At 37.3% G+C, this 22,005-nt stretch overlaps 1 protein-coding gene across 6 annotated transcripts in view; it reads left to right on the top strand.

Annotated features, from left to right (window-relative positions):
- PTPN12 (protein tyrosine phosphatase non-receptor type 12) overlaps positions 1-22,005 on the top strand; it is a 107,220-nt gene that overhangs the window by 50,047 nt on the left and 35,168 nt on the right. For 5 of the 6 annotated variants that reach the window (XR_013524060.1, XM_078343063.1, XM_002751667.6 and 2 more), the window contains 5 exons: positions 966-1,042; positions 2,874-2,969; positions 4,832-4,870; positions 12,919-12,990; positions 19,192-19,251. Coding sequence is in view for 5 of the 6 variants with exons in the window: in XM_078343063.1 (XP_078199189.1) it covers positions 966-1,042; positions 2,874-2,969; positions 4,832-4,870; positions 12,919-12,990; positions 19,192-19,251 (344 nt within the window). In the remaining variant the exon portion in view is untranslated. The remainder of the gene's footprint in view (positions 1-965; positions 1,043-2,873; positions 2,970-4,831; positions 4,871-12,918; positions 12,991-19,191; positions 19,252-22,005) is intronic. The other variant, XM_078343061.1, reaches the window with a different exon arrangement.

Below are 22,005 nucleotides of genomic sequence, written 5' to 3'. Positions count from 1 at the left end.
TGTGTAGTAGTTTTTCAAAGTATATAGCTGTATGTGTACACAAAGTATGTTTGGAAGGGGAAAAGAAACTTCAATATAGTATCGAGTTGAGAGAGAGCCCTGGAATTGAAGGGCAGGGGAGGCTTACTTTTCATTTTATACCTTTCTTTAAGGTCTAATTTTTTAAAAATTATATATATATTATTTTTTTTAAAATAAGTAAATCAGTAAAAACTGAAAAGAAAAATATTATTTATAAAATTTTTTGTAAAGATTTTTTTACTCTAAGCTACCTTAACTAGTAATACATATTTTTAGCCAAGAGCAGTGTTGAGTACTTTTTATATAATCTCAGTTCATTAATTTGTTATAATTTAGTTTTTATGGTTTCCTGTGAAATATGAAAGTTAGATTTTCTAATAAGAATTTTAGCATATGGGCTTGTATATCACTGCAACCTGGTATATTTAGTATTCATCAGCAACCTGGTAGGTATGTTAAAAGCTGCAGGGGCTGAAACCCTAGACTCTGCTCTAGTAAATCAGGGATGATTCCCTGAAATTTGAATTTTAAAAGAGTGCCAGAGATTATTCTTATTGCAACTTTAATACACTGCTTTACACCACTGGTAGTAGTGGTTTGTTTGTTTGTCTTGAGACAAGGTCTTACTCTGTCGCCCAGGCTGGAGTGCAGTGGCTCAATCTTGGCTCACTGTAACCTCCACCTCCCAGGTTCAAGCACTGCTCCTGCTTCAGCCTCCCAAGTCACTAGGATTACAGGTGCCCGCCGGGTTGTGGTGGTTTTAAAATTTATCTTATTTCCCTTCAATGTAATGTTAGAACTTACCCTGCTGGTACCTAGAGTGCATTTTCATTCATTGTTTCTTAAAGTAAATGTTCTTAAGCTGTCTATTTAACCTTACTTAGACTTTGTTAGAAAATACCTGTGTGTAAACCATGCATATTTTATGAATTTTTTTCTTGTAGTTGATCACAGCCGAGTTAAATTGACATTAAAGACTCCTTCACAAGATTCAGACTATATCAATGCAAATTTTATAAAGGTATGTACTTACTTTAAATGGTGTTTCTCTGCCGTAGTAATGTCTTTCTACATACTAGTTTTGTAAAAACTTTTTGAATTGCTCAAACCTACCAACAGCAAGAGAAATAAAAATAAAACCACTCTCCTGGCACATTGTTTTTATATGCTTTCCTTCTAGCCTCCTTATTCATATAGATAAATAGTTTGTGCTTAGTTTTGTGATAGCAGAGATAACATTTTCTTTTTTATTTCTTCTTTCCCATGGAGATCTTACATGTTACTAAATAATCTTCTCAATCATCCCGTTAGGTTTGTGTGCACAAATGAACATGATCATTCCCTGTTGTTGACCCATATAGGTTGTTTCCAAGTTTTTAAAATAATAATATTGCAGTAAACATCTTTGTTCTTTTGAATAATTTCTTGGGATAAATTAGTAGGGGTGGAATAGCTGGATAATATTGATTTAAAATTCTGGAACATAGCCTTAAATATAAAACTTCTGGCAGTTGTCACTGTTTCAGGTGGTAACCCAAAATCCAAGATTAAACAGTCTCTTTTATATAACTTTGTTTGGATACCCTTTGATGAAAAGCAGTCAAGTTCTTTAGGTTATCAATAGCGATAGATGCAAACTGCCACTTGATTCAGTTTAGATAAAAGGCTTTTTTTTTCCATTAGCTAATCTGTGTTTTTAAATCTTTCAGGTGATATGATAGTATAATTTTCACTTACATATGGCGTTTATACATATTTGCATATGATGTTTTTGTTGATAAAAATGTTAACTGATAAAAGTTTATGTGAGGCTGGGCACCGTGGCTCATGCCTGTAATCCCAGCACTTTGGGAGACAGGCACGTGGATTGCCTGAAGTCAGGAGTTTGAGACCAGCCTGGCCAACATGGTGAAACCCTGTCTCTACTAAAAATATAAAAATTAGCCAGATGTGGTAAATGTGCCGGTAATCCCAGCGACTTGGGAGGCTGAGGCAGGAGAATAACCAGAACCCAGGAGGCGGAGGTTGCAGTGAGCCAAGATCACCCCACTGCACTCCAGCCTGGGCTGCAGAGTGAGACTCTGTCTCAAAAAAAAAAGTTGATGTGGTAAAATTAATATCTGTGCCAACATTCAGCAGTCATGGTTTTAAATAAAAATTTCTTGTTTTAAGAAAGTTAAAAACCAAAATTAATACATTAATTAAAAACTGATAAATTGATGGTTTGCTATTTCAGATGTTGTCATGTTCATATTCTTTTATAAGGGTGTTTGATAAAAGTTACAGTTTTTCATTATGCTTAATGACACCGATAAATTGTATGAGTCAGTTATGTGTCAGTTTAGTATTTTAGTCAATGACCCTGTTTGGTATATTCTCATGTTCATTGTTAAAAACCTGTATAGTAGATGCTTGATAAACTTTTAAGCTGAGTAGATAATGGAAGATAGTTATGGAAGAAACTAAGGAAGAACTGTTTACTAGTTTGGGTATGGTTTTAGAATCAGAGCATGCTTTGTATTTCTCCTGCAGTTAGCCTTGTTGAGTAGGTATTAGGGCTTTTGTTTTTAATGCCTAGATAAGTAGTAATTTTTAATTAGCATAAGGCAGTTCTTAATTACCTATTCTGTGCACCATATCCAGTAAACACACAGAAGTAATAACAGTCATCAAAAGTGAATTGAATATATTTCACCATGCTTTATTTAATGTACTATAAAAGATACATTTTTTGGAAGTGGTTTAAGTTAAAACAACAATATTACTAATAAAATTTGAAACCTTATATTTTAGGTAATGAAATATTTCTGGTAATCAAAATAAATGTGAAATTTGCTTTTAACCATTTTTAGGGTGTCTATGGGCCAAAAGCATATGTAGCAACTCAAGGACCTTTAGCAAATACAGTAATAGATTTTTGGAGGATGATATGGGAATACAATGTTGTGGTAAGTAATTTACTTTTTAAATAATTTTGAGAAATATATATGTAATGACATAGGATGTTTTACTGAATAAGGAATGAGGGTTTTTTCTTTTTATCCATAATGATATGTTTACTTATTGCTGATGTTTACTAAAAAGATGGACACTGATTTTTAGGATGTCTCATTAAATTTTTACAAACTAGGCTAAATATTTTAAGAAGGTTTGATAATAATTTAAATGTTGTCCTAAGTCAATAACTAATGATACAACTATCAAACAACTTATAAAAAGCAGAAAAGGATCAGTGCTCTAATAGGTCAATAAAATACTTGATAGTACAGCTATATTCATTTGAGTCCCTCTTCTTAGGAAAATACATGTAAACACCTAACTATAAACAATTATATACGGTGTAACGGAGTTTGTTTCATCTGCCCCTGGAGTTCATTAATGTGCCCTTAGATTTGGAAGCAGGGAAATGAGTTGGAATACTGTAAAGAGCTGCCCTGTACTGCTTTGTATTACTCTTGAAACCTAAGAGTAATGTGCGTTGACACTTTTCATTGTGTGGGTGTAGAAAATCAGTAATATGGAACTTTCATTTTTTTCTTAAGGCTTTTTTATGGAATTGTAATGATCTAAAGCACTGACTGACATCCCCTGGTCTTTGAAAGATTAATAAAAGGGGGGAATTTTCCAGTTAATTTTATTTGCTGTACTTCATTTTAAAAACTAGATGTGCTCGTGGATTGACTGAGAAGAGCATGAAGAAAGTTTCTGGATGAGAGAAGATCCTATATATTGATAAAATTTGTGTTGCACAGATGTATGCATTTGTCCAAACTCAGAGCATGTTCACTTTAGGATTTGTACATTTCATTGTATGTAAAATTTACCTCAAGGGAAAAATACTGGAAACAATATTAAAAATTACTGTGTTCTGGATAATAATATGCATGCTGAAGTATTTTGTGGAGAGTGTACTGATGTTCAAAACTTAATTTGAAATGCATTTTTAGGGCCGGGCATGGTGGCTCATGTCTGTAGTCCCAGCACTTTGGGAGGCCAAGGCAGGCAGATCACCTCAGGTCAGGGATTTAAGACCCTGACCTGGCCAACATGGTGAAACCCCTTCTCTACTAAAAATACAAAAAATATGCTGGACGTGGTTGTGGGCGCCTGTAATCCTAGCTACTTGGGAGGCTGAGGCAGGAGAATTACTTGAACCCAGGAGGCAGAGATTGCACCAGTGCACTCCAGCCTGGGCAACAGAGCTAGACCCCTTCTCAAGAAAAAAAAAAGAAATGCATTTTTAAAATAAGATGGATTGATAGAGGGATAGCTATGTGATAAAACATGATTAAATGTGAGTGACAGAATATAGGCAATGGCTATACGGTGTTAACTGTAAAATTCTTTCAACTATGCTGTGTGTTTGAAAGTTTACATTATAAAATGGGGAAAAGCAGATATAATCACCTTTAAAAATGGTGTCAAATGCATTCAATATTTCAGTAATTCTAAATGTATTTTTAATTAACAGTGGTATTTATAATTAGGTAAATATCCTAAAAGTGGTATTTTAATATAATTTCAGGCGTCACAAAGTAAATCTGTAAGATTGATGTAATTTAATTCAAATTAAATAAATCATGTTAACTAGAACCAATTTAATTTGTTCCTATATAGTTAGCCCTTGTTTGGAAAGCCTAATTTTGATAATTTCTTTAACTTACACATTTAATATTGAAACAGGTTTTTTAGGCAAGCCAGTTATACTTCTCAGGGTGCAAAGTAATTCTTGAAATTTGTATTTCATTAAAAAGTAAAATTGTGTTTAACTGATACATTCTTCCTCTCACTCCCCACCATCACTTTTTAGATCATTGTAATGGCGTGCCGAGAATTTGAGATGGGAAGGGTATGTATAACCTATTCCTCTTATTATTTCATTTTAGGGATAAATATTCTTGGTCTTTTATTATGATCATAGTCTAAACATAGGCAATTAATGTAGATAATTCTTTTATTTTTGGGGTCTGCTGATGCTTTTATTTCATACAAGGAACAAAACAATCTCTCCAGCATGTTTTCTTTCATAATTTGTAAGTATATTTTATTATACACAGGCATACCTCAGAGATATTACAGATTCACTTCCAACCACCACATTAAATCAAATTTTTTGGTTCTTCAGTGAATATAAGTTATATTTATACAGTATTGTAGTCTGTTAAATGTTCGATAGCATTATATGTATAAAACACCTCATGCCTTAATTTTTTTTTTTTTTTTTTTGAGACAAGTCTTGCTCTGTCACCCAGGATGGAGTACAGTGGTACAATCTCAGCTCACTGCAACCTCCGCCTCCCAGGTTCAAGCGATTCATCTGCCTCAGCCCCCCAAGTAGCTAGGATTGCAGGCACCCACCACCACACCCAGCTAATTTTTGTAGTTTTAGTAGAGAGGGGATTTCATCATACTGGCCAGGCTGGTCTCAAACTCCTGACCTCAGGTGATACACCTGCCTCAGCCTCCCAAACTACTAGGCTTACAGACATGAGCCACTGCACCCAGCCTTCCATGCCTTAATTTAAAAATACTTTGTTACTAAAAAACATAATGATCATCTTAGCCTTCAGCTAGTTGTCATCTTTATGCCGGTGAAGGGTCTTGTTGATGTTGATGGCTGCTGACTGATCAAGGTGGTGTTTGCTGAAGGTTGGAGTAATTGTAGCAATTTTTGATGAAATAAGACAGGGCCAGGCACGTAGTTCACACTTGTAATCCCAGCACTTTGGGAGGCTGAGGTGGGAGGATCACTTGAGCCCAGAAGGTGGAAGCTGCCTTGAGCTATGATTAGGCTACCGTATTTTAGCCTGGGCAGAGGGATACCCCACCTCTAAAAAAGTAAAATAAGAAAATAGTGAAGTTTGCCACATTAATTGTCTCTTCTTTCATGAAACATTACTCTGTAGATGCCACGCTGTTTAATAGCATTTTACCTATAGTAGAACTACTTTCAAAATTGGAGTCTGTCGTTTCAAATTCTTACACTGCTTTATCAACTAAGTTGATATCAACTAAATCCTTTGTTGTCATTTCAACAGTGTTCACAGCATCTTCAGCAAAACTAGATTTCTTCTCAAGAAACCACTTTTTTTCTCATCCATAAGAAGCAATTCCTCATCTATTCCAGGTTTTATCATGAGATTGTGGCAATTCAGTTCCATCTTCAGGCTCCACTTCTAATTCTCTTGCTGTTTCCACCACATTTGCAGTTACTTCCTCTACTAAAGTCTTAAACTGCCCCCTCAGAGTTATCACGAGGGTTGGAATCAACTTTTTCCATACTTGTGTGAATGTTGATATTTTGACCTCCTCCCATGAATCATGAATATAATTAATAGCATTTAGAATGCTGAATCCTTTGCAGAAGGTTTTCAGTTCACTTTCTCTAGATCCATCAGAGTAATCATTGTCTATGGCAGCTTTAGCTTTACAAAATATGTTTCTAAATAATAAGACTTGAAATTTGAAATTATTCCATAGGCTGCAGAATGGATGTTGTATTAGCAGACATGAAATTATCATTAATCTCCTTGTACATGTCCATCAGAGCTTTTAGGTGCATTGTAAACAGTAATATTTTGAAAGGAATCTTTTTTTTCCCCCAAGCAGTAGTCCCCAGTAGTGCTCTTAAAATATTAAAATGTGCTATAGGGATGGGCTGGGGTGGGGTTGAAAAAAAAAAACATGCTGTAAACAGATGTGCTGACATCTAGGCCTTATTCTATTTATAGAGCACAGACAGTACATTTTGCATGATTTTAGAGCCCCTAGGATTTTCAGAATGGTAAATGAGCATTGGCTTCAACTTAATGTCACCAGCTGCATTAACCCCTAACAAGAGAGTCACCAAGTCCTTTGAAGCTTTGAAGCTAGACATTGACTTCTTTTCTGAAAAGCTGGCTCTGAAAGTCCTAAATGGCATCTTCTTTCAATATAAGGCTGTTTCATCTACACTGAAAATATGTCATTTAGTATAGCTTGGTTCATCAGTGCTCTTAGCTTAGATCTTTGGATAACTTTCTGCAGTTTCTACATCATAATTTGGTGCTTCATCTTGTACTTTTATGTCATGGGAGCAGCTTCTGTCCTTAAAACTCATAACTAGTCTTTGCTAGCTTCTAACTTTCCTTCTACAGCTTCCTAATGCTTCATAGAAATGAAGGGAGTTAGTGCTTTGCTCTGGATTAGGCTTTGGCTTGTAGGAATGTTGTAGCTGGTTTGATCTTCTAGCTAGACTACTAAAGCTTTCTCCATGTAAGTAATAGGCTGTTTGACCTACTCAATTGTTTGTGTATTTCTCGGAGTGGCTTTTTAACGTCCTTCAAGAACTTTTCCTTTGCATTCTAAACTTGGCTAGGACAAGAAGCCTACCTTTCTGCCTGTGTCAGTTTTCAACATGCCTTCCTCACTAAGCTTAATCATTTTTTGATTTTTTATTTAAAGTGAAAAGTATGTGAATCTTTTCACTTGAACACTTTGAGGCCATTGTGGGGTTATTAGTCTTATTTCTGTACTGTGTCTCAGGAAATAGGAAAGCCCAAGGAGAGGAAGAGAGACAGTACAAAAACTTGCCAATGGAACAGTGACAACGCTCGCGACATCTGTTGATTAAGTTTGCCATTTTATATGGGAGCAATTTGTGGCACCCCAGAACAATTATAGTAGTAGCTTCAGACATCACTGATCAGATTACAATAACAGATACCATCATAATGAAAAGGTTTGGAATACTGCAAGGGTTACCAACATGTGGCACAGACTTGAATGAGCACATGCTTTTGAAAAAAGGATACCAATATACTTGCTTGGTGCAGGGTTGCCTCAAAACTTCAATTTATAAAATATGCAATATCTGAGAAACACAGTAAAATGAGGCATGCCTGTACTTACAATAATTAATTTTGTATTATTAGTAATCTTCAAATATTCAGTGGTGTTGTAAGTAGAATGCCATCTATGGACTAAAATAGAGAGGTATTTTTAGATAGGAATAAGATTGAGCAAGTGAAAATACATGAAATTGCCAAATGTGGGTGAAGGGGAGAAGAAAAGCAAAGCACACTGCCATGTGTGTACCTACGCAACTGTCTTGCATGCTCTGCTCATGTACCCCAAAACCTATAATCCAATAAAAAATTAAAAAAAAAAAAAAAAGAAAATACATGAAATAAAATCTGGTTATCATGAATATGTAGTTTGAATTTTTGTTTGTTATGAGACAGTGAGACAGAGTCCTGCTCTGTCGCCCAAACTGCAGTGCAGTGGTGCAGTCTCTGCTCACTGCAACCTCCATCTCCCAGGTTCAGGTGATTGTTTTGCCTCAGCCTCCCAAGTAGTTGGGATTATAGGTACCTGCCACCACGGTCCAGCTAATTTTTGTAGTTTTAGTAGAGATGGGGTTTCACCATGTTGGCCAGTCTGGTCTTGAACTCCTGACCTTGGGTGATCACCCGCCTCTGTCTCCTAAAGTGCTGTGATTACAGGCATGAGCCACCACAATATATTTTGCTTGTTTCCTATCTTCAAAGCTGAGAGAAGATAATTTCTTACCCTGATTTTCTAACATTGGTGTTTTTTATGCTTTGGAGAAGTAAAATTCATTTATTCTGTATCTTTAATTTATAAATATGTTAATTTTTTCAGTAAGCAATATATTGCAAAAGATACTTCTTTCAGTTATGTTACATAAATAATTGGGAAGCCTTAGTTGATTCCATTACTCCCAACTATTTCCTTTATCAGTATCAAGTAATGTTGGACAGAAAGTGAATAAAGTTAGAAAATATAAAAACAGAAATTATTAAGTAATCAAATTATCTATTTAAGTGTTGTCAGTATGTACATTAATATTATTAATCAATTGTCTTAGAGAGTTTAAATGTTGTTCACCTAATGTTTTAAGTTGCTGTTAAGATTTAGGATTTGTTTTGTTTTCATTATATTAACAAGCTCATATTGTGTATCAGTGGTAGTTACTGATGAAAAATTAAGTTGTATTGGGTGCAGAATTTTTTTGAAGCTGAAGGTTTTTGTGATTCATTGTGTCTTCTTAGTAATAGATTATGAGTGAGTTAGGACCTATGAAGTTATTTGATAACCTTGACTTTGATCTTGACTTTGAATGTGGCCTAGTGGAAAAAGCACAGATAATTAAATCTGATAAACCTACCTTTTACAAGCATTTTGACCATGGTGCAGTAGTTTCTTCTGAGCTTCAGTTTCCTCATGTTTGAAAGGAAATAATACCTACTTTGTAGTGTTAGAGATTGTTGTAAACTGAACGCAAACCCGGGAATCTCGTCCAGAGAGAGGGTCCCAAACCTGGAAGAGAGCATGCACTGGAAAAAAAGGAGATAGAAAAGAGCAAGGTCTGGAGGGCTACATGCGCTATGCCCATGCAGCAATTTTATTTTTGCAATGGGTTCCATTATATAGTTTTCTGCTTAATGTTGGTTACATCATATCAAAATACTTAAGTCATAAGGTAGGCAAGTTAAGCCCACTAAGTTACGCCCAGTAAGTAAGTTAAGCCTGGTAAGTTATGCCCAGTAAGTAGGTTACGTCCAATAAGTCAAGGTAAGTAAGTTACACAAGTTACAGTAAGTAAGTTACGCCCAGTAAATTACGGTAAGTAAGTTATGCCCAGTAAGTTACGCCCAGTATACACTTAAGTTAATATTTTACAACGAATGTAACAAGGGTCCAAAATGAACACAGTGAGACAATAAACCATAAGGAGCCGAAAGTAGACACAATGCTTCCCATGTCCTCATATCCATAAAGTAATGTCTGTTAATTATTTTGAATAACATAGTCCCTCTCTCAGTTCCTGCTTTCCCTCAGCTCGACTCAAGCTCACCGTATGGCGAGGCCCATTTCCTAGGGGCCTCACATGGGAGTGATTCCCCACAGGTCTCCCTTAGTTCTCCCTTTTGTTTTTAGATGCAACTCAAAAAGCTTGAGCCGCAACTGTTGAAGGGAGGAGAACACAAGGCAAAAGAGTACCGGGAGAAGGAAATTGTCATGAGTCCAAATTCCTTGTAAATGGGCCTTAACAAAAGGCCACTGTCATTTAGTGTCATTATAAGGAATATTAGTCACCAAGAATAGTAACAGTTTGTTCCAAAGCATTAAGTTTTTCATCAATTTTCATCTAAAAACAAAAGGGAGAACTGAGGGATCTGTGGGGATCACTCCCGTGTGAGGCCCCTAGGAAATGGGCCTCACCATACGGTGAGCTTGAGCCCGGACATCCCCGGTTGGGGGAGTCGAGCTGAGGGAAAGCAGGAACCGAGAGAGGAACTATATGTTATTCAAAATAATTAACAGACATTACTTTATGGATATGAGGACTTGGGAGGATTGTGTCTACTTTCGGCTCCTTATGGTTAATTGTCTCATTGTGTTCATTTTGGACCCTTGTTACCTTCATTGTAAAATATTAACTTAAGTATTTATACTTGGTAACTTACCATAACTTACTGGGTGTAACTGTAACTTACTTACCATAACTTACTTGGCGTGACTGTAACTTACTTACCTTGACCTATTGGGCGTAACCTACTTAGTGGAAGTAACCTACTTATTGGGCGTAACCTACTTACTGGGCTTAACTTACTTACTGGGTGTAACTTAGTGGGCGTAACTTGCTTACTGTAACTTAAGTACATTGATCTGGCGTAAACAACTTTAACTTCAGAAAAGTATATAATGAAACATATTGCAAAAATAAAATTGCTGCATGGGCATAGCGCAGGTAGCCCTCCAGACCTCGCTCTTTTCTAGCTCCTTTTTTTCCGGCGCACGCTCTCTTCCAGGTTTGGGACCCTCTCACTGGACGAGATTCCCAGGCTCACGTTCAATTCACAACAAGATATTATGCATATATGATATTTAATACATAGTTTTTAATATAATTATTAGTTTTATACCAGGAATATAAATACCAATATAATCCTATTACTGCTCATCTGAGTGGGGAGCATTGTTAGTCACACCACATTCTGTTCTTACCTAAATTAATCTCCTACAACTTATTTTCTTTTTCTTCCTTTTTGTTTTGAGACAAAGTCTCGCATTGTCGCACAGGCTGGACACTGCAACCTCCGCCTCCTAGGTTCATGCGATTATCCTGCCTCAGCCCCCTGAGTACCTGGCATTACAGAGACATACCACTACACCTGGCTAATATTCTGTATTTTTAGTAGAGATAGGATTTCACTATGTTAGCCAGACTGGTCTCAAACTCCTGACCTCGTGATCTGCCCACGTTGGCCTCCCGAAGTTCTGGAATTACAGGCGTGAGCCACCATGCCCAGCGTTACAACTTGTTTTATATCTGTTACAAGGTATTAAAGTTTTGCCAGGTGAAAGATTTAAAAAAACAAAATTTTTAAACACTCTCAAAAAGAATTTAAGATCCAGGTACAGTGGCTTATACCTGTAATTTCAGCTACTTGGGAGGCTAGGGTGGGAGAATTGCTTGAGCCCATGAGTTTGAGACCCGCTTTGGCAACATGGCAAGACCCCATCTTTATTTTTTTTTTTAATCTTTTTTTGGTGGGAGAGACAGAGTCTCACTCTGTCGCCCAGGCTTGAGTGCAGCGGTGTAATCTCAGCTGTTTCCAAACCTCCACCTTCCAGGTTCAAACAATTCTTATGCCTGAGCCTCCTGAGTAGCTGAGATTAAAGGCATATGCCACCATACCTGGCTAATTTTTTGTATTTTTGAGTAGAGACAAGGTTTTGCCATGTTGGCCAGTCTGGTCTTTGAAATCCTTGCCTTAAATGATCTGCCCACATTGGCCTCCCAAAGTACTGGGATTATAGGCATGAGCCACTGTGCCTGGCCTCACTCTCTTTAAAAAAAAAAGAATTAGCCAGGTGTGGTGGCACACACCTGTGGTCCCAGCTACTCAGGAGGCTGAGGTGGGAGGATCACTTGAGCCCAGAAGGTAGAGGCTGCAGTGAGCCATGATTGTACCATTGCACACTCCCATCTGGATGACAAAGCAAGACCCTATCTGAAAAAAAAAGAATTTTTATCATGTTCTGTAAACATCTCTTGGAAAATGAGATTTGCAAGTTGCCAGTGGTTTTAAACCTCTAAAATAATAGCTAACCTAACATACCAGACGGTTTTACTTTGTTTCCCTGTGAGCATTACTGTCAACTTATAGTTCATTCAGCCTAGAGGTAATAACTCCATTTACTGTATTTGCAGAAATTTGGATACATTATACTACAGCTTCTGTAATCTCAAATAAAATTGGATAGTTAAAATAATACATCATGTTTGTGTAGGGGTTTTACCATCTATAGTACATTTGAAATACACTCTTATTTAATAAACTTGCAACAACTCTGTAAGTTAAGAAGTATTATTTCTGTTTTTACAGATAAAGAAACTAAAGGTCGGTAAAGCAGTAGAATTAGTACTTGCAAAATTCTTCTGATTCCAAATAGACTACTCTTTCCACTTCATCACATATTTTACATTTAATGAGAATTCAGACAGATATTTATATTGTCATGTTACAAGCAATAAAACTTGCCTAGCAACCTTTATACTAAATGAACCTCCTTGTACCAGATACTTTTATAAAATTAGTTTTTCTGTCTACGGGAGGATCTTTGGTCTACTTTGTAGACCTGGCAGATAGCAATGAACAGTTACGCACTTAAATCAGTAAGGTTTTTATGACTATTTTTGGAGAAGACGCAGTAGCCTATCTTTAAAAATAATTGGGTAAATCTAAGCTCTCTTAGCTTATTGCCTGCTAATGTGAGTTTTCCTGTTTTGGAGAAGTAGAAGCAAGCAGAACCCCAGTACATAAAAATATTTATAACAGTTTAATACAAACTTATATAAATTACTAATTTTTCTTTGTATGACAGAAAAAATGTGAGCGCTATTGGCCTTTGTATGGAGAAGACCCCATAACATTTGCACCATTTAAAATTTCTTGTGTAAGTATCAGTTTTTTTAAACTTTTTTTCAGAAAATTGGTAAGCTAAACTGATGAATAATTGTAATGTGGTATGAACCCAGGTTTATAGACACCAAGGACTCACAAATCTATGCTTACATTTTAAAAAATTATTTGTTTATATACTGCTTTTAAATTTGGACACTTTTGGGATGACTTCATAAATATATACTCTCCTTGTATCCTACTATATTAATTTTGTGTTAGTCTTTGTATATCAATTGATAGTGTTAAATGAAGCAACTGTGCTTTTAGTATTTGGAAATAGCATATTCATTTCAAATTGATTAAATGGGAAAGAGTTGATAACTAGAGTATAGTGTATCATATGAACCCTTCATATCTGTATTGTGCTCTCAAAAATTGTTATAATTATGTATAAAGATAAGTTTAAGAGCTGCCATCCTGGAAGTAAAGAATGATCCTTTTTGGCAGATTATTTGATATGAAACTTAAAATGTTTTCTTACTATGGAAATGAATTGAATTCAAGCTCAAAAGCTAACACAGCAAAAATATGAGAAAATGAACCAAAAAACAAAAACAGTGAAGGAAATGAGAGGAATAGAAAAAATGAAAGACATGGACAAAAAGAAGAAAAATGTCAGTTAATTTTAAAATAGAACCAACAGTTTTCTTTAGGTGCCATAAAAAGACTGTAATTGAACATAACATAAAAATTAATTAATCTAGGCCAGGCACAGTGACTCACGCCTGTAATTCCAGCACTTCGAGAGGCTGAGATGGATGGATCACTTGAGGTCAGGAGTTTGAGACTAGCCTGGTCAACATGACAAAACCCCGTCTCTAGTAAAAATAGAAAAATTAAAGACCAGGCACAGTGGTTCACACCTGTAATCCCAGCACTTTGGGAGGCTGAGGCGGGCAGGTCACCTGAGGTCAGGAGTTTGAGACCAGCCTGACCAACATGGGGAAACCCCGTCTCTACTAAAAATACAAAATTAGCTGGGCATGGGGACACATGCCTGTAATCCCAGCTACTTGGGAGGCTGAGGCAGGAGAATTGCTTGAACCCGGAGGCAGAGGTTGCGATGAGCCGAGACTGCACCATTGCACTCCAGCCTGGGCAACAAGAGCAAAACTCCGTCTCAAAAAAAATAAAATAAAATACAAAACTTAGCTGGGTGTGGTGGCATGTACCTGTAATCCCAGCTACTCAGGAGCCTGAGGCACAAGAATTGCTTGAACCTGGGAGGTGAAGGTTGCAATGAGCGGAGATCAAACCACTGTACTACAGCTTGGGTGACAAGAGCGAAACTACATCTCAAAAAAAATTTTTTTTAATTAATTTGCCCATATTAGGGTTCTCCAGAGAAACATAACCAATAGAATAAGAGTGTGTATGCACACATCTGAGTTCATGTGTAATACATTTAAAGAGATTTATCTTGAGGAATTGGCTCAGGCAGTTATGGAGGCTGGCAAGTCCAAAATCTGCCGGGTAAGCTGGAGATCCAGGAGAGCCAATGCTGCAGTTCCAGTCTAAATGACAGTAAGCTGGAGACCCAGGAGAGCTGATGTTTAGTTCTAGTTTGAAAAGTCTGTTGTAGAACCAGGATGAACCAATATTGCAGATGAAGACAGCCTGCTGCAGAATTCTTTCTTGGTTCAGGAGGCTGATCCCTTTTGTTGTATTCAGGCCTTCAACAGATTAGATGAGGCTCACCAACATTATGGAGAACAGTTTGCTTTACTCAGAGACTACCAATTTAAATGTTAATCCCTCCAAGAACAGTCTCACAGAAATAACTAGAATAATGTTTGACCAAATATTATGGGGACACTGTGGCCCAGCCAAGTTGACAGATAAAATTATCACATTCCCTGTCTCAGAGTTTCTTGTTTTTGACTTTGTTTTTCATGATTAAATAAAATATAATTTCTGTGTTTTTACTTGTCATTGCTGAGTTCAAGAACTCCATAATTTTATGACTTAGTTTTACCTAAGAGATTTCTCTCATACATACTCAATGTTAAGTGCTTTCTAGGTTGACATAGAAAGGGACAGAACTGAATCTGTATTATGCTGTCTACTTTATGAATCAATATTGTTTCTGTAATATTAACTGTAACTCACAATTGAACTTTTAGGATGTAATATTCAGTCAGTATTCTTAAGGTGCTGATTAGAATTAACTATTTGTGGGGTAAGTCTAAAAATTTTAGGCCAGGCGCTGTGGCTCACGTCTGTCATCCCAGCATTTTGGGAGGCTAAGTTGGGGAGGATTGCTTGAGCCCAGGAGTTTGAGACTAGCCTGGGCAAAATAGACATTTTTAACATTTTAAAAGATGTTAAAAATCCTACTGCATTTTATTTCATTTGACATGAATAATATCCAGTACGCACCACACTGTCTACTTCAGTGAAGAAATGCCAACCCTTCTTCATCAATCCAGAAAGAATTGTGTAATACTAGATTCTGCGACAGTGTAGAAACCTAGTTCTGTGTAGTGTGGTTGTTTTGGAATTTGTAAATTTATTTATTTTTGAAGTTTTATTTATTTGTATATATCTTTTTGAGACAGGATTTTGCTCTGTCACCCAGGTTGGAGTGCAGTGGCGTGATCATGCCCCACTGCAGCCTCGGTCCCCCAGGCTCAAGCGGTTCTCCTACCTCAGCCTCCCGAGTAGCTGGGGCTACTGGCACGAGCTAAAACTAATTTTTGTATTTTTGGTAGAGGCGGGGTTTCCCTATGTTGCCCAGGCTGGTCTTGAACTCCTGAGCTCAGGCAGTTTGCCCGCTTTGGCCTCCAAAAGTACTAGGACTACAGGCACGAGCCACCACATCTAGCCAAACATTTGTAAATTTAGATGTAATAGGATAACTATAGTGAATATTGCAATTCAAGTGAAAATACAGTACTTAACATTCAGCAACAAACCAGTTTGAAATTTTTGAACATTTGGGAGTCAAGAATGTTCAACAATTTACAATAATGGATATAGGGAAGAATGCAGTAGTTTTACAACTTAGAAAATGAACTGATTCTTGAGGGGATGGTTTTTCAATTAAACTAAAAGATATGTCTCTATAAATGGTTCACAAAGAAAAAAATGGAGAAAGATTTATTAAAAAGAAAAAAGTAGATAACTTTTAAGGTCTCTAGATAAGTGGTTTGACTTGATTAGTAATGACTGGTTTAATTTGTCAGCCAGGGTTGACTCATACTGAAGAAATATTTTCTTTGATGATTTAAAATTGGAAGGTAATTTGTTGTCTTGTAATTGTTTCAGACAACTCGGGATTTGTTATCATGGACTTAGTTGCAAACAAAAATCTAATTTATAAATAGAAAGCATGTTGGTAAAAATAATCATAGTAAGTCACTTGACTACTTGGCAGGCAGTTTGAGACTGAGAAATGACAGTCTTTTCTGGAACTCTATTGATGTGGGATGAGGACAAGGGTAAAGTGGTATTGTAAGGGTAAAGACTGGTTAGCAGGAGCTCAATCACATATTGCCACATGTAGCCACTTAGATTAGATATCAGCACACTACCTAAGGGTCACATCTAGCCCACTGCCTGTTTTGTAAATAAAGTTTTGGTAGAACACATCTTTGCCCATTAATTTATGGATTTGTCTATCACAATAGCAAAGTTGGATAGACAGACTTTTATGGTCCAAAAAAGCCAAAAACATTTACTATATGGTTCTTCACAGAAATATTATTTGAAAAAGTTCAAATATTATGTGAAAAGTTCAAAGTAAACTACTGTGATTTCAAAAAGTAGCTGGGCATGGTGGTGCGTGCCTATAGTCCCAGCTACTTAAGAGGCTGAGGCAGGAGAATTGCTTGAACCAGGGAGTCAGAGGTTGCAGTGAGCCAAGATCGTGCCCCTGCACTCCAGCCTGGTGACAGAGTGAGAGTCTGTCTAAAAAAAAAGGCAGGTATAATAGTATTATTTTTATTAATAAAACAACATACACTATTCTTCGTAATCCCTGTTCTAAACTATCTGTGGTTTTAACCAATAAGGCAAAAATAATAATTTGCTTAGTGATAGACTGGTATAGATTAATACTTTGATTAAATCACAGTAAGAAACCTTTAAAGTGGCTATGTTATCGTCAACCACAATAATAATTTGGAGTATTCTTCCCCCTTCCTTCTTCAGTTACTATCTAGTTAATTGAAACTTGAATGTCTGGAAAAATCATGCATTATGGAAAGGTAAAATGGTTAAAGATGGGATATGGTGGTTGATGAGGATTGACATTCTATTTGTATTATTTTTGTTACATGATTCTGGGGTGGTTACTACTTTAAAAATATTTTATTGGATAATAGATGCCTAATTGTTTAGACACTTATTTTTTTTAGGTATAAGTAAAACTCACATAAGCAAACTGATTTTTTTTTTAACTGTACATACAAGTTTGTTTGTTTGTTTGACAGTCTCACTCTATCGCCCAGGCTGGCACAATCTCGCCTCCCTGCAACCTCTGCCTCCTGGGTTCAAATGATTCTCCTGCCTCAGGAGATATAGTTGAATAGCTGAGTAGCCATCACGCCCAGCTAATTTTTGTATCTTTAGTAGAGATGGGATTTCACTATGTTGCCTAGGCTGGTTTTAAACTCCTGACCTCAAATGATCCACCTGCCTTGGCCTTCCAAAGTGCTAGGATTACAGGCATCTTAACTCCATTCTCAAATTCACTTTGCTTATTTGTACATATTGTTTGGGTCTGTCTGATAGAAGACTTTTCTGGTAGGAGACTTTGTTTTGTTTAAGGTTTTATTTAGTTTTTTGTTCTGAGACAGTCTCACTATGTCACCCAGACTGGAATGCATCAGCATGGTCACAGCTCACTGTAGCCTTGGCCTCGCTGCTGGACTCAGTGTTCCTCCCACCTCAACCTCCCAAGTGGCTGAGCCCACAAGCCTGTGTGTGCCTCAGTCCTCAGCTAATTTTTGTGGGTTGTTTTTTTTTGTAGAGACAAGTGTTTTATCATGTTGTTTAGGCTGGTTTTGAACTCCTAGGCTAAAGGAATCCACCTACCTCAGCCTCCCAAAGTACTCGTATTACAGGCATGAGCCACCGCCCCCAGCCTTTTTTAGAACAGTTTTAGATTCACAGCAAAGTTGAGAGGAAGGTAGAGAGATTTTTCTATATATACCCCGCCCCCACACATAAAGCCCTCTCATGATCAACATTCCGTACCAGAGCAGTCCCTTTGTTACAGTTCACAAACCTACATTGACAAGTCATTATCAGCAAGAGTTCACAGATTACTTTAGGGTTCATTCTTGTTATACATTCTGTGTGTTTGGACAAACATATGATGGCGTGTATCCACCGTTGTAGTATCATACAGAACAGTGTCCTTGCTCTCAAAGTCCTGTGCTCCACCTGTTCATTCATTCCTCTCACCCCTTTTCCAAACCTAGGTAGTCACTATTTTTACTGTCTCCATAGTTTTGCCTTTTCCAGAAGTTACATAGTTTGTTTGTTTTGAGACGGAGTCTCCCTGTGTCACCCAGGCTGGAGTGCAGTGGCAATATCTCAGGTCACTGTAACCTCCACCTCCTGGGTTCAAGCGATTCTCCTGCCTCAGCCTCCTTGAGTAGCTGGGATTACTGGTGTGTCCCACCATGTCCAGCTAATTTTTGTATTTTAGTAGAGATGGGGTTTTACCATGTTGGCCAGGCTGGTCTCAAACTCCTGACCTCAAGTAATTCACTTACTTTGGCCTCCCAAAGTGCTGGGATTACAAGTATGAGCCATTGCTCCCAGCCCAGAAGTCATATAGTTTGTATCATACAGTATGTAGTCTCTTCAGATTGGCTTCTTTCACTTAGTAATGTGCATTTAGGGTTCACCCATGTCTTTTCATGGCTTATTAGCTCTTTTTTTTCCCTTTATTATTATTTTTAATTGACTTATAATATCTATACTTATTAATGAGGTACTGTGTGATTTTGGTACATATATGTATAATTCACAATGTGGAATGATCAAATCAGGATAATTAGCATGTCTGTCACTGCAAACGTCTACAAATTGATGACTTTTAGAATTTTTTTAATAATTGTCAGGTACATCTGGAATTTTAAAGGTTAATTTTATGTTGTGGACTTTAATACACGTATTTTATTTGTTTTGCTGTGTCTTTTTGTTTTGATGTTTTCACTGACTTACAAATGTTTCTCTTTAGGAGGATGAACAAGCAAGAACGGACTACTTCATTAGGACCCTCTTACTTGAATTTCAAAATGTAGGTACTTTCTATTTATAGACTGTCTCTAAGAATAGTTTCCAGGCCAGTTGCAGTGGCTCATGCCTGTATTCCCAACACTTTGGGAGACTTAAGCTGGAGGGTGACTTGAGTCCAGGGGTTCAAAACTAGTCTGGGCAACATAGTGAGATCTTCTCTCTACAAAAAGGAAAAAGTCAGCCAGGCATGGTGGCATGTATCCATAGTCCCACTCACTCAGAAGGCTGAGCCCAGGAGACTGAGGCTGCAGTGACTCTCAGTTGTGCCACTGCATTCCAGCCTGGGCAACAGAACAAGACTCTTTCTCAAAAGAGTTTTGAGAATAGTTTGAGAATAGAGAATAGTTTTCAAAGAGAAGATATAGAGAGGAAGGGGAGCATGGGCTGAAAAACCACATGTTGGGTAGTATGCCCAATACCTGGGTGATAGGATTGTTTGTATCCCAGACCTCAGTGTTACATAATATACCTGTGTGACCTGCACATGTACCCCTTAATCTGAAATAAAAGTTGAGGCCAGTTGTGGTGGCTCACGCCTGAAATCCCCAGCACTTTGGGAGGCTGAGGCAGTCAGATCACTTGAGGCCAGGGGTTCAAGAGCAACCTGGCCAACATGGCAAAGCCCCATCTCTACTAAAAAAATAACAAAATAACTGGGCGTGGGTGCACACCTGTAATCTCAGCTACTCAGAAGGCTGAGGCAGGAGAATTGTTTGAGCCTGGGAGATGGTGCAATGGCGCAGTCTTGGCTCACTGCAACCTGTCTCCGACTGCTACTGCACTCCACCCTGGGCAACAGAGCAAGAATCTGTCTCAAAAAATAAAATTAATTAAAAAAAAAAAATAGAAACCATAATTCTTACTACTGCCTAAATGTTTTATTTCGTAAAATGGGTTTGCTAGAAAATTGTTTTTCTTTATATCTGCTTTATAGGTTTTTTTGTAAGTAAAAAACATAACAGGAATTTTTATTTTTTTTATTTTTGGAGACAGAGTTTTGCTCTTGTTACCCAGGCTGGAGTACAATGGCATGACCTTGGTTCACCACAACCTCCGCCTCCTGGGTTCAGGCAATTCGCCTGCGTTAGCCTCCTGAGTAGCTGGGATTACAGGCACGCGCCACCATGCCCAGCTAATTTTTTGTATTTTTAGTAGAGATGGGGTTTCCTCATGTTGACCAGGATGGTCTCGATCTCTTGACCTCGTGATCCATCCGCCTCGACCTCCCAAAGTGCTGGGATTACAGGGGTGAGCCACCTCGCCCAGCCCAAGAATTTTTATCTTTAAAGCACATTTTTGCAAACTAATAAACTTTTGGCTACTAAAAAAATTAAGAAGCTATATAAATAGCATACCATGTTATTTAACATAGTTAAGGAAATTTGCTGATTTTTAGTTATGAAGATGAAAATGGGAGTGTAATAATTTTATTTAGTATCTTGACATTTCTGTTTATCACATTACATAATAATATTAATTATAGCATTCCCTAAATTTATTAAATTTGGAGTAGTTATGCCTTCTTTGCTGCAAATAGTTTTCCTCTGTTACAGTAAGCAGATTATTGCATTGTTTGTATGATTATTACCCTGTTTTACTAGTTTACAATCTGTTAAAGAAAAGTCATCATCAAAGCTAAGTCTTCATTTAGAGTTATATTCTTTTTAGTTGAGGCTCACTGCTCGCCCACCCATACCTTTTTTTTTTTTTTTGTAATGCAGCAAGGTCTCATTATATATTACCTAGGCTGGACTTGAACTTCTGAACTCGAGCAGTCCTCTCACCTCAGCCTTCTGAGTATATGAGACTACAGGCATGAGCCACCAAACCCAGCTAAATTTATTTTATTTTATTTTTTTTTTTTTTTTTGAGACGGAGTTTCTCTCTTGTTACCCAGGCTGGAGTGCAGTGGCACAATCTCGGCTCACCGCAACCTCCACCTCCTGGGTTCAGGCAATTCTCCTGCCTCAGCCTCCTGAGTAGCTGGGATTACAGGCATGTGCCACCATGCCCAGCTAATTTTTTGTATTTTTTAGTAGAGACGGGGTTTCACCATGTTGACCAGGACGGTCTCGATCTCTTGAGCTCATGATCCACCCGCCTCAGCCTCCCAAAGTGCTGGGATTACAGGCGTGAGCCACTGCATCCGGCCCTAATTTTTTATAGTTTATAGAGATGGAGTCTTGCTATGTTGCTTAGGCTGCTGTGAAACTCCTGGCCATAAGTGATCTTCTTGCCTCTTGCGTTGGCCTCCCAAAGTGTTGGGATTACATGTGTGAGCCACTGAGTCCGGCCTGGTTGCTAATTTTTTAATCTACAGTAATAATAATAAGTACCTTTTTGAATATCTGTAATAGATTAGACATCTCAATTCTCTTAACTGCGTATTATCCAGATACTGTTAAGTTCATTGCAGATAGATGAAGATACAGAAGCTTTTAAGTAGAATTTGAGTATGGTTTTGCTGAGACTCCGAGTATTGCTCTACAATAACTATTCTCAAAAAACATTTGACATTAGTACTTCTTTACATGCTTCAGAGTTATTGAGGATCCTAAAGAGTTTTTGTTTCTGTGGGTTGTATCTTTCAGTATGTACTAGATTTAAAATTAAAACTGAGAAATTTTTTAAAAACATAAATATATAAGCATATATTGTATTGCCCGTTAAAGAATAAGGCAAGTAACATTTTAGTATTATTCTGAAAATTATTGAAAGCTCATAGACCCCCTAAAAAGTGTGAGGGGTTACCCAA

This window comes from Callithrix jacchus, chromosome 11 (assembly GCF_049354715.1).
Source record: "Callithrix jacchus isolate 240 chromosome 11, calJac240_pri, whole genome shotgun sequence".
NCBI classification, from domain to species: Eukaryota; Metazoa; Chordata; class Mammalia; order Primates; family Cebidae; genus Callithrix; species Callithrix jacchus.
This window is presented reverse-complemented; position numbering and strand designations above follow the sequence as displayed.